The following is a 13,629-nucleotide window of genomic DNA, read 5'->3' on the forward strand; positions in this document are numbered from 1 at the left end:
GCCAAGTGTAATGCACTTGTAATGACTAACTCCTTCAACTGTCACAGAACTCTTCTGAGTGGATTTAAGCCACAAAGTTTGTGGTGGTTGTGCAGCAGTGATGAGGAATCATCATACGTCTAACAAAGGGCTGGTTATAGCTGGTCTCTGTGAGCTTCCTGTCCCTGGAGGTGATGAGGAAGACACTGCTTAGGACACTGGGTGGTCAGGTTCGGTGTTTGTAGGGATGGAAGCTGATGGTTGGCCTGCGGGCTGACCCTTGCCAACTCCACATCACATGCCACGCCTTTTCCTGCATTCACCCTCCATATGCCAGTCTCCAGCCCATGCCTGCTGGTGGGTAAGGCTTGCCTATGCCCCGCTTCCAGAAGAGCTGTGGGGGACACCTTGTACCGCCGTGGGCAAAAGGCAGTATCGGGGCTGGCGTTGTGGTGTGCAGCACCGTAAGCTGCCACTCACAACACCAGCCTCCCATATGGATGCCAGCTCAGGTCCCAGCTGTTTCACTTTAGATCCGGTTCCTGCTAATGCACGTGGGAGAGCAGTAGAAGAGTGCTCTCCCTATACCCACGAGGGAGATCCAGATGAAGTCCTGGCTTCTGCTTGGCCCAGGCTTTTGGCTGTTGTGAGCCTCTGGGGTGCAGAGCCAGTGGATGGGAGCAGCTAGACAGTGCCTGGGCCAGTGTGGGCTCAAGACCAAGGCACTGGACAAGGGACACTTACCTGAGCAGAGGATGCCCTTGTTCCTGGCGCAGGAGAAGTTGTCACACTCGCAGAATGGCCCGTAGATCTTGCCAAACTCGCTCTCAAAGCAGGAGCACTGGTTGCAGCTGCACTCCCCGCGCCCACTGCACAGTGGCTTGCCCTCTGCCTCGCGGCACAGGTTCTGGTACACACTCTGCTTCTCCCCCTCCTGGCACTCGCACCGGGTGCCCAGATAGCCAGGGTCGCACTCGCATAGCCCGCAGACATAGGTGCCGTTTCCACTGCACCTGGCACTGTTGGGCTCCGGCCCCATGCTGCAGCCGCATGTGCAGTTGTAGGTGACCCTCACCTGCAGGCTGTCTCGGAAGCCCACTGGTCGCAGAGTAAATGCTTGTTCAATGTGTCTGCCAGGGCAGCTGCGGGCCTCCACCGACACCTCAAAGGACGCCTGGCAGAAGGAACAGAGGAGGTGACATTAGGCTGTGGCCAGCCAGGCCCTGGAGGGTATTTGCCTAGGCCTCCCATACCCCTGGCTTGGCTCAGCCTCCCTCCATGCACACAGGTAGAAACATCAAGCTGACCTGAGCCGGAAAAGAACTCGGAGTGGGCAAGTCCTGTGTGTATGCAGCACACAGCAGGTCAGGGGTACCTGGTGGCCACTGTGCTTGGTTCTCAACCCCTCTGTACTTCTTTCCCCATTGCAAGTCTAGGCTGCCATGGGAAGTGGCAGGGATCATTATTGGGTGGTCCACTCCCCTTCCTTTCTCTTTTCACTTCTACCCCCTCTGCCTCCTCACTGTCAAAGTCACTCGGTCCAGGCACCAGGCTAGTTGCAGGGTTGGGGACGCCCACCTGTCCACCTTGCTGGAGGAGTGGGAAGCTGACAGAGGACAGACACCTAGGGCTGTGCACGCACAGACCCCTGTGCTGAGAGATCCTCACAGCCTCTTCCTTCACACCAACCCCCAGCCCTGAGGCTGTCATTGGAGGACGATGCACATGTGGACACAGGCTGGCAGGTCCTAATGTCCCAGCTGCTCATGGATTGCTTGGAAATAGACCACTGAGAGGGCCCGGGGGTGGGGGCACACGGTAGACCAGAAACCACCCCGACAGCTGCCCATAGGACTAGCCTGACTTTGATTCTTCTAGAACTAGACCTGTCCCCTCTGCCCCTATGGCAGAAGCGTAGCTGCAGAAACAGAGTCTGGCAGGCCCTGGGGCGGCACCACGGAGAAGCACCTCTCCTCCTGGATGGAGCCCTGCCCACTTCACCAGCTGCCTCCCATACCCAAGCACACATGTCCACCTCTTTGGAAGGCTCCTCAGGTCACTCAGGAGCCCCCACAAGTAAGGAAGCAAATACCAATACCTTTAAAAACAAGTTTTCATTTTTTTTTCTCCCTTAAAGATTCAAAAGAGAGAGTGGGGGAAAGAGAAAAAGAGATCTTCTACCCTCTGGTTCATTCCTCAAACGGCTTCAATAGCCAAGGCTGGCCCAGGCCAAAGCCCAGAACTTCCTCGAGGGCACCTATATGGGCAGCCCAAGGACTCTGGGCCATCTGCTGCTGCTCTTCCAGGTACGTGAACAGGGAGCTTGGTCAGAAGTGGAGCATCTAGACTTGAACTGGTGTCTGTACGGGACACTGGCATTGCAAATGGAAGCTTAACCCTCTTCACCGCATCACCACTGGTCCCACTAGTGATATTTTTCATTCTATTACTGGTATTGGGGGGAAAAAAGTAACAGGTTTTACCAGGCATACTTGCAGTTAATGTTAATCTTTCAGAATGCTAAGAAAACATATTTGTTGTTAAGCATTTGTTGTTAAGCACTACTAGTAGTTCAGACCTTCACTACTTCTGCCTCCCTGCTGATTCTGTGACAACTTGGGGACACCCAGGAGGGCTAAGCAGGACAGACTCTCTTGGACAAGGTCCTGCTAGGCAGCAAACCAGAAACAGAGGAGCTGACAGTAGACACCCAGGGCCCAGCTCCAAGCCAACTCCAGATGACTGGGATGAGCCCCACTGCAGGTGTCACTTCTAGGGAGAGATGGACAGAAGCAAGTAGGAGGCCCAATTCCAAGGTCATGGGGGTGGGGTGGCGGCACTCAAGGAAACTGAACAAAGCAGGGGCTCACTGGAGCGCTGGTATCAGTTGATGATAGCATGAAGCAAGGGCAGCCACCTGGTGCCTTGCACACACATACCCTGAAGGAAACAGCCTCATTTTCCCAGACATAAAATAGAGCTGGTGGGGCTCTGGTACAGAGTGAGCAAAGTGGATGCCCTGTGTCCATGTGGGATATATATATAGAGAGAGAGAGAAAAAAAGAGAGAGCGAGAGAGAGAGAAAGAGAGAAAAAGAGAGAAAGAGAGAGCACGCTCTTGGCCTGCAGATGGGATGGGGCTGGGGGCTGAGCAGAAGCAAAGCCACCCACAAGCCAGCAAGAATGCACATGAGGGAAACGGCCCTTCACAGGAGCAAATGGCATCATCCCAGCTGAGACTGAGAGAGAATCAGGGTCTTGTTTGAGGCCACCATATCCTAGAGGAATACTTGGCTGGACTTCCTAAAGGAAAGGCCCCACCAAGGGGCCTCTGCAAGTCTAAAATGGATAATAAAAAAAGGGCCCTTGAGGCAAGGGCTTCTGACTGTGGGCAGTGTCCCTCTGTGAGGATGGCTGCTCCATGAAAGAGGGGACACTGCATCCCAAGCCTTGCCTGGAAGTTGTGGAGAGAACAGGGGGGCCAAGGGGGGGAGGGGGCCCGTGATTTAGTGCTGGCTGCCGTATGGCCTGGGACATGGAAACACTGGGTATTGTGTGCCTGGCTGGAAAGCCGACCCCAGCCAGGCCTCGGTGCAACAGAGCTGGCCCTGGGTTCCTGGCCTGAAGCCTGATAACCAGCGAGCAGTTCTATTTCCGCCGCTAGGCCTCAGTTCCCGCTGGCAACAGGAAGGCTATAAAAAGCACTCTGCAAACAGCAAGTCCTTCTGTCGGCTGACCCTGGCTTTCAGCGTCCCTTCTCCCTCCTGGACGAGGACAGGATTCAGCAAGGCAGGGGAGTGTCCCTAGCGACTGACGGCTCCCACGATATCCAAGGCCCTGGTCCTGGAGCCTGTCCATCCTCTCTCCCCGAGATCTCAGAGGAGACCCAGACACAGCAGCACACCCGTTGCCATCCACCAGACCTGCAATTTGAACCTCACTGGGGTATTCCTGATACTCTGGGGTGGGGTGGGGGATGGGCCTGGGCCACTCTCAAAGAAGGACTGCCCAGTCCCCACCCTGGGGCAACATGGATGCCAAGTCCACTTGGATCTCAGCTAAACAAAGAGCTGAGCTGGGCAAAAATGTACAGAGCCTGGAGGAGTGGGCTGAAGCTGGGGGGACCGTGGGAAGCCCGTGGCAGGGCCGCCAGTCCTTTGTGTGGGCTTTTAGTGCAAATCTACCCGATCAGCCACCTGCATACTGATTTAAAGCAGGAAACAAGAAAACCAAGCTGAGACCTCTCTGCCAATACTAGGGGTTGGGACCAGAGCAGGAAAGCTACAGAAGCAAGTCCCTGGTGGGGGGAGTGAGTCCCCAGGCAGCTTGTGGCTCCCAAGGCTAAACTGAAGGAGTATTTCTCTTCACCTCCTGCCAGCTGTGCTGCTCCTTGCTGGACACGGGGTGGTCAATAGCCACTGCCTCTGCTGGGAGTCCCCGCAGAGCTGCTGCCTACTCCTCGGCTCCTCCCTACCTTGTCCACAGCCCTTCCAACTTGGGGCAAAATGAAAATGAAATCCACCTGCCCCAATTATGGCCAGGCCCCTTAGCTTGGCACATACAATAATATTTTAAAGAGCCATGGAGGGGCCATTGCTGTAGTGCTGTGGGTGAAGCCACCTCCCTGCCATGCAAGCATTCCATATTGGAGGCCCAGTTTTGAGTCTCCGCTACTATGCTTCTGATCTAGCTTCCTGCTAATGTAATTGGGATAATATAGGAATTTGGCCCAAGCACCCAGCCCCCTGCCACTCATGTGGATGGAGTTTTGGGCTCTGGCTGTCACAGCCACTGGGAAATTAAATCACAGATAAAAGATCTGTTTCTCTCTTTATCCTATGCTGTCTTTTTTTTTTTTTAATTATTAATCCATATAAAATGGAATGAAAATTTTTAGTTGGCATAAGAAAGTTTTGGAGAACCAGGCACTGAAGTCTTCTGAAGATTCAAGTGTGGATTTTGGGCCCGGCGGCGTGGCCTAGCAGCTAAAGTCCACACCTTGAATGCGCCGGGATCCCATATGGGCGCCAGTTCTAATCCCGGCAGCTCCATTTCCCATCCAGCTCCCTGCTTGTGGCCTGGGAAAGCAGTCAAGGACGGCCCAAAGCCTTGGGACCCTGCACCCGTGTGGAATACCCGGAAAGAAGTTCCTGGATCCTGGCTTCGGATTGGCATGGCATCGGCCATTGAGCTCATTTGGGGAGTGAATCATCGGATGGAGGATCTTCCTCTCTGTCTCTCCTCCTCTCTGTATATCTGACTTTGTCATAAAAATAAATAAATCTTTAAAAAAAAAAAAAAAAGATTCAAAAATGTTTTTCACCAGGAGACATATATCTTTAATCCCATCTTCCAGGGAGTCCTTGAGTACCCTGGAAATGTCCTGCCTGTGTGGTCAACCACTCTTCCTGCAGTCCCCAAGTCACCTCCAGGCCATCACGAATGAGCACTTGTCGCCTGTGGAAGAGGGTGGTGCCATTCACACCTTAGCAGACTTCCTCTGCCACTCAGTACCGCCAGCAGGCCTGCCGCATCCTCCGCCTCCTCCACCCAGAAAACCCACTCTTGCCCCATGAACCTTGGCTCACACTGCATTCCCTCCAAGGCCGGGTCCCCTTTCCCCTGGGCTCCCACAGCGCACGCCCAGCTCTGTCACTGTACTGACTGTTCTTGACAAAGCCAACTAGGTTGCATGTGTTTCTTCCCCATCTTTGTATCCTGGGGATCATAGTACTTGGCTCATGAACAATTACTGAACACACCTGGAGTTCAGCACAGCCGCCGGGACAAAGGTCCAGGGGGCCACCCCCAAGACACTTAGGAGCACGGCTGGTCCCCAGCTATAAAAGCTGGGCAAAATGGCAGGCCCATCCCACAGAAGGATGGATAGGGGGAACTTATTGGTCCAACACTTCCAGCTGCATGTCACCCTCCTGTCTCAAGGATCAGAGGAAGCCACAGACATCTGTAGTTCATCATCAAAAGGGAGCTGGGGCCACCTAGATGTGTCAGGCTCCCGAGCAAGTGCCTATGGAGTGTGCCGGGCCCAGCTAGGAACGGCTCCAGGCTTGATCCACACTGTGCTGTTACAGCCTTGAAGCTCTTTCTCATTTCTGAACTCACCCGTCCCACTGAGACTCCAAACTAGGTGGCAAAGTCCACTTCCCTCTCTCTGATGCCTTCTAGAAAGCCAGTCCTTCCTGCAATTCTGGAAGTACAATGACCATCACTTGTTTCACACCAAGAACTTCTTCCAGGTCCCCATGTGGGTACAAGGTCCCAAGGCCTTAGGCCATCCTTGACTGCACTTCCAGGCCACAAGCAGGGTCGCTGGGATTAGAACTGGCGCCCATGTAGGATCCTGGGAGTGTTCAAGATGAGGACTAGCTGCTAGGCTAGCACGCCGGGCCCTATTATTCATCTTCTTGACAGGCAAGAACCTGTCTCAGGAAGTCTACGGAAAATGTGCATTGAGACACCCCCATGGTAGGCGTGTACATGTGTACATAACTTCAGCAACAGGCTCTTGGTGAATCTCAAGGCAGCACCTTCCTTCCTTGAGGTCCAGTAAGTCCACCTTCGTCTCATGCACCTAAAGAAACTGACCTTAAAATTCCACTTTTCCATGAACTTTCTTAAGTGGTCCCACTTTTCCTGCCACCCTTGCAACACTGATATATAGCTCTCGGTGTGTATCAGAAATTACAAATTCCTAATACCCCAATGTCAGTCCCTTTCATGCTTCCAATTCCTGAGTTTGGGTTGATCAAGAACCTAGGGGGGAAAGTGTGGGTGATGCATCAGTGTCCTCTAATTGGCACATGGGTGCACAAGGCTCACCAGCTGCAGGACACTTGGCCTGTTTCTCAAGGCACCCTTGAGCCTCCATGTTTTTGCACAGAAAGTGGGGGAAGCAATGGCCACCTTACAGGGCCACTGTGAGACATGGAGAAGGCAGCAGAATAGTCTTCCCATGATGTGCAGAATCTTACAAATTCGCATTCTTAAGTGACAATAACCAGGATTCCCTCTGCATTGGGGAGGCTGTGGTGGGGGAGATGAGAAGGTCTGAGGTGTCAAGACCCTGGCTCAGGTGTAAGTCTGCTACTTCTGAGCTGGGTTAGCCTGGGCATACTATTCAGGCGGCCCATCAGCAGGGGGAGCCGTATTCATTTTCCCAACCATGTTGCAGGGTATGTGGTCCCAAGGTCATCGGGGCATTCAATAAACTGTCTTGTCTCTGGAGGTTCCTGTCTTCAAGACTGTGTCACAGAAAACGGAAGCATTTGGTGTAAAAACTGCCAAATCCATGTGTAGTTTTCTTATGACACACAGTTTTTAAGAACATCTTGAAGGTTGCACTTAGCTATGACAGAACAGAATCATGGGAGCCAGAGGTTGTATATAGGTGGAGAGGGCTCAGACTACAGAACCAGAGAGCCAGCACAGGTTCTGGGGCACAGAAGGTTACGGCACTGACTGCAATATTGAGGAAGAAAAAGGGCCTGTTCTGACAACAGTTTGTACAAAGGTCACATAAAAGTTCTCTAGGAAAAGCCTGTTGGAAGCAAGCCTGGTGCAGACGCAACGGGAGGATTGAGATAAGACAGAGACTGAAAGGATAAGAAAACTGCAGAGACTGTAGCAGCTCAGTGAGACGATGACAGCCCGAGGCCAGGCTAACTGGGCCCTGGGCTTTCTGACCACTCTGCGTGTTTCCATAAACTTGCTTCTCCTTGCCAATGCCAAAAACAACTCATGCAACTGCTTTTGAAACAAAAGGCAATTGAGGGGCCTGGCATGCTAGCCTAGTGGTTAAATCCTCCCCTTGCACACATCAGGATCCCATATGAGTACTGTTTCATGTCTCAGTTGCTCCGCTTCCCTCCAGCTCCCTGCCTGTGGACTGGGAAAACAGCAGAGAATGGCCCAAAGCCTTGGGACCCTGCACCCGCGTGGGAGAACCGGAAGAAGCTCCTGGCTCCTGGCTTCAGATTGGCTCAGCTCCGGCCATTGTGGCCACTTGGGGAGTGAATTTGCAGACAGCAGACGAGGATCTTCCTCTGTCTCTCCTCCTCTCTGTATATCTGACTTTCCAATAAAAATAAATAATTATTAAAAAAAAAAAACCTAAAAAGCTAAAAAGCACCATAGAAACCTGGTTACGAGCTTTCACTTCAATGCTGTGCAGTCTTGCACAACAAATTAAATCCTCGAGCCTTGGCTTTTCTCAAGTATCGGCATAAATTAAGTCCCCCGCCCCCCAGGGAACAGGTGGGGGACACAGAACTACCCACTGTGTGTTGCTTCCAGATCTTCTGAAGACTAACCGCATGTCCCCCGTTGGCTGCATGAGAAACCCCTAAACGATCCTAGCAATGGTCTTCCCATGTGTGCTTAAGGCCTCAGCGCCTTGCTTCCAAGCAGCATTCCATTCCAACCTCATGGGGGTCATGACCCGTGAGCCCCAGGTCCTTTGCCCTTCCTGGTTTCCAGTAACTATCTCCACAGTTCCTCGTCACTTTTTCTTTTTAAAAAGGACCCAGGGGAGAGTTAAGACACTGCCTGGGGTGCTGACATCTCATATCGTAGTGCCTGAGTTTGAGCTCCAGCTCAGCTCCTGATTCCAGCTTCTTGTCAGCGAACAACCAGGGAGGCAGCAGGTGATGGTTCAAGGAGATGGGTCCCTGCTACTCACACGGGAGTCTCCGTTCCCAGTGCCTGGCTTAGTCCTGACCCAGCCCTGGCTATCGGGGAGTGAACCAGACAGGCGGTATCTCTCTCTCTTCCAGCAAACAAGAAAAATTTAAAAGGCCTTACATACAACTCCAGATGCAGTGTGATTCCGAGAAGAGCAAAAGCAGGGCCAGCACTGAGGAGCAGTGAATCGAGTCACCACTTGTAATGCCAGCACTCCATATGGGAATGTAGTTTCAAATCCAGCTCCCTGTTCAAGTAGCCGGAAAGGCAGTAGATTATGGCTCTAGAGCTTGGGCCCTCCTACCCACATGGGAGATCGACAGTCTGGCTTCTGCTGGCCCAGACTCGGCCTCTGCCAGCAATTGGAGAATGAACTAGCAGGTGGAAGATACCGCCCTTTCTCCTCTGTGTTACGCTGCATTTCAAATAAATAACTCTTTTTCTTAACAGAGTAGGATCATTGTCTTCAGGGTTTCAAAATACTTCTTTTAAGGCCACCTCAACTGCCCTTATTATTTATTTTTATTTTTTAAGCGACACTATTTAGTGAGCTTTGAGACATCGGAACCTATCAGGTCTTTTTGCTCAAAACTGCAGTCCAACCAGATGCCCTTCATGCTGTGAACATCCTGAACGACAAGCCAGAGATGCACGCTGCTGATGCCAGCCGCCCGCCTGTGGAGGAGGTATTTTTAACTGCTGGGTTGGTTTTCCTGCTTTAGATAAGAGGTTTTGGTCAGATTTGTGACCTACCCACAGCTGATGATAAGGAAGTCCCTGGTGAGTGTAACCCAAGCCGGTAGTAAACACAGACAAGACACTGAAGGCTGGGTCAAGGCCTCTCCACCCCCACTCGGGTTGATGTTATCAACACTGGTAGGAAGTGTGTCGGCTCTGCAACCAATCTGCCTGACCGAGAGGTCAGCAGCCTGCATCGTTTTGCCTGATTTCACGTGGCATGTCATTGGAAACAACTGGTTTCCCGAGCCCCCAAATTTGTGGGTTCTGCAGATCTCTGGTTAGGGAGCGGCCACCCTCTTTCCCATCATGAGCCACATCTCCAGGGACGGGCTTTTGGTTCTTTCATGCACCCTTCCTTTAGCTGTCCTGGCCCACTGCACCCAGATTTCCACCCATAGATCCTTATAGGATAGTTTCTGGATAGTTCTATCTCCTTAACATTTTTCACAACCATCTTTTTAAACCTAGCAATTACAGGACTCCATGGGGTTTTCTTATTCATCTGGATTGAGTGGTCATTATGATGGATCAAAACAACATAAATATAATGCCATTTCTGCCAACGATTAAACACAGAAAAGTACTTTTTTTTTTTAAGCTATGCCCTTTAAGGAAATGAGGCTTTTCCCAATAGTTCACGTGTATATAAAACAAACACCGTTGAACAAGAGAGGGATGCACACCAATTCTACCTTTGTACAGCTTTAAATGCAAAAAAGCCTTATTCATGTAAGCAGGAAGATAGGGATGAGGAAGTAGTTTCAGCAACGCCACCCTGTTCTACTAAAGCCTTCTGAGTTAAATGCCACAAACAACTGTTCATGATGGCTTATCTGAAAACCTGATAGGGCTTCTTTCAAGTCTGTTCAAAGCAAGACATTTGGAAACAACCTATCTTAGAACAAGATCCATTACTTAGTTGGCACAGTTTTTTGCTTGCTCAACTCGGGCAGCCCAAGGCCAAGCCGGCTCATCGCCACACTGGCCAGCTTTAGTACTTAGCAATGCCCAGAGGACATACTTGTCTATTTGTAAGGTTCCTGTAATCCTTGCTTACAAGCAGATTCTTTGAAATATGGAGAACTTTCCCCTTGCTACTTTCCTATTTTCTGAACAACGTAACTGTCAGCAAAGCAATTCAGACATGCATCTTGCAGTCTGTGCCCAGAGGGAGAGAGAGCACAAGAATATGCACGGACAGCTTTCGCTGCCGCCAGCAGGCCGGCCTCCATGCCCGTGCTTGGCACCTGTGTTCTTATCATCATGCATCCTCCCACTCGCCAGTCCTTGGCCAGACAACCAGGTATCCACCTTCACATCCAATCACATCCATTCATATCCATTCATCTGAGCTCTGTTGCTTCAGAGCCACTCATTCCAGCTCATCAAACTAGACAGGCAGATGGCTTCCCTCATATTTTACAGAAAGGAAAAGCATAAGGTCTTGTAGCCAAGGTGCGCGGCAAGCTATGGGGAAGAAGCCAGGTCTTTTCGATCCCTCTCCATGCTCCACAACCTGCTTGCATGCCCATCCAGCTAAGATGACAGTGTTTGAAAACACTGAGGGGGGAGCTGGTGTTGTAGTGCCACCTATGCTGCTAGCATCCCATATGGGCGCTGGTTCAAGTCCCAGCTGCTCCACTTCCATTCTAGCTCCCTGGGAAAGCATCAGAAGATAACTCAAGTGCTTCGCCCTGTTTTGCCCCGGCCCCTACCTGGCCATTTTAGCCATTTGGGTAGTAAACTGAGAATGGAAGATCTCTCTCTGTCTCTCTCCCTCTCTTTAATTCCGATTTTCAAACAAGTAAACCTAAAAGAAGAAAACCCCGTGGGCACAATGTCAGTATGAAGAGGCCCTACATGGCAACACACTGGGGGATGCCTGCTGACTGGTCCTCAGAGGCACCCCCCTGCCATTTAGACATGTGTCACAGGTAACTCTCCCATGACACTGAACTAGAGAACGAATCCGAGCTCCCAGGGAACCCTCGGCTCGGCAAGCCTGAGGCACAAACTCACCGTGTCCCCAATCTTCAGGCCCTCACATTTCCTCTGGCCTGGGTAGGACGCACCGTCCTGGCAGGTGGCAGTGAAGAAGAGACTGAGGTCATCAGGCTGGTCCCAGACCGACAGCTCCACTTTCGACCGGATGCTCTGAACAGAGAGAAGACAAACCTCTCAGTAAAGGCAGACGTTGACAGGTGCCCCACACTGATTTGGTGACAGCTGGGGTACTTCCTCCAGTGTGGCAGTCTCCTTGGCGGTGGCCTTGGTTCCCCATCCCCTCTCCATGCTTTTCCTTTTCTCCAGTAGTGCCTTAGGGCTGCTGCCCAGGGTGATGGCAGCACCCCTGCCAGATGGGACCCATATCTGCTGCCAGGTCTCATGCTCCAGCGCTTGCACACCTTTCCAAAGCCAAGTCAATTCCCCCCACCAAGGGACGGACCTGCTCCTCACACCTTGCTCCCACGTGTCTGGGAGAACGTGTTTTCCCTCGGCCAGGGGCTCACTCTGTCCCCTTTTCCCATGCCAGCTCTGTTATCCTTCAGCATCAGGCCCCTTCTCCAGGAACCTACCCTACCGCCCGGACCTTCAAGCCGAACCCCTAGCAAGTGAGGCCCCCAATTCACGGATCTGAAACTTTGTTATGAAGGGACCCTATCTCACACATGATTTATGTTCTCAAGATGGTAGACAAAACAAAAACCAAGTCAAAGTCGTCCATCAGAACAGAAAATCACAAGACTGAAAACAATGTGGGAGGGGACACAAAGCAGTGGGACTCTCTCACGCCGCTAGTGGGAGGGGGATAAAACCCTTCTGGAACCCATCTATCAATACACACTTAGAGAGACACTATTGTTGTAACAAGATCCCAGACATTATGCAAATGTCCATTCATAGAATGGAGGGGCTGGAATTGTGGCAGAGCCGGCTAAGCTACTGCTGACAATACTGGCATCTCATCCAGTTCCCTGCAAACGCACCTGGGAAGACAGTAGAGGACCTGAGCCCCTGCCGTCCACGTGCAAGCCTCGGATAACATCAAAAGCTCCTGCTTCAGTCTGGCCCAGTCCCCTGTTGCGGTCATTTGGGGAGCGATTTTTTTTTAAGATTTATTTATTGGAAAGTCAGATATACAGAGAGGAAGAGACAGAGAGGAAGATCTTCCCTCCGATGATTCACTCCCCAAGTGAGCGCAATGGCCAATGCTGTGCCGATCCGAAGCCAGGAGCCAGGAACTTCTTCCAGGTTTCCCACACGGGTACAGGGTCCCAAGGCTTTGGGCCGTCCTCCACTGCTTTCCTAGGCCACAAGCAGGCAGCTGGATGGGAAGTGGAGCTACCGGGATTAGAACCAGCACCCATATGGGATCCCAGCGCGTTTAAGGCGAAGACTTTAGCTGCTAGGCCACGCCGCCGGGCCCTGAGGAGTGATTTTGTGAATGGAATCTCTCTCTCCCCCTCCATGTGATTCTACCTTTCAAAGAAATATATATATATAATATATATATATGAAGACACCACTTTGAAGGCTGAGGCCAAATTAAATAATCACCTTGTATTTAGAGGCTGTATTTTACCAAAAACTTAAAAAAAAAAACCAGACCCCAAGAGCACCTGCCAGCCCTTAAGCCCCTCCCTCCTGTCCAGCGGACCTCAGAGAGCGTGGCCATGGAATGGCATGGCAGGAAGAAGTGCCACACACTATCGTGAGCTATTTTTCTCTTTCGCGTAGCATGAAGTGCTTAGATTGAAGTAGTGAAATAATACAGTCTTCGCAATGAATTAGCAGCCTGCTGGAAACACTCTGCAATAAACAGTTTCTTTGTAACAAACTAAGCACTTTCACAGCTCTCAAAGTGCAGAAGTGTCAGCCCGCTTAAATCCACCTCCCTTCCGAAGCGCCAGCCTTAAGCAGCCGGGGGCCATGGCAGCGCCTTCCACCATGCTGTGTTGCTGGGTGTGATCAGTGATCTCCAAGGGCCATCTCAGGCTTCCCTCTGGGCTCCGCCCAGGCTGCTCATTGTTGGGGTGCAGGGGAGGCTGTTTTACCAACAGCCATGCTAAGGGGGCTCAGGCCAAATAGATAAAACAGCTTCTCACGCAAGAAAAAAAAAAGGCAGATGGAAGTCACATAAGAAATTACTTGGGAGAGGCAGTGTGTGGCATAGTGGGCTTAGCCTCTGTCTGTGGTGCTGGTTCAAGCC

At 51.6% G+C, this 13,629-nt stretch overlaps 1 protein-coding gene across 1 annotated transcript in view; it reads right to left on the bottom strand.

Moving 5' to 3' along the window:
• ITGB5 (integrin subunit beta 5) overlaps window positions 1-13,629 on the bottom strand; it is a 106,788-nt gene that overhangs the window by 23,756 nt on the left and 69,403 nt on the right. The window contains exons 9-10 of the mRNA XM_041002943.1: window positions 11,439-11,573; window positions 724-1,153 (exon numbers count right to left, since the gene is read on the bottom strand). Of these exons, the coding sequence (XP_040858877.1) occupies window positions 724-1,153; window positions 11,439-11,573 (565 nt within the window). The remainder of the gene's footprint in view (window positions 1-723; window positions 1,154-11,438; window positions 11,574-13,629) is intronic.

Source organism: Ochotona curzoniae, unplaced genomic scaffold (genome assembly GCF_017591425.1).
Source record: "Ochotona curzoniae isolate NIBS_2020 unplaced genomic scaffold, NIBS_Ocur_1.0 scaffold_2587, whole genome shotgun sequence".
NCBI classification, from domain to species: Eukaryota; Metazoa; Chordata; class Mammalia; order Lagomorpha; family Ochotonidae; genus Ochotona; species Ochotona curzoniae.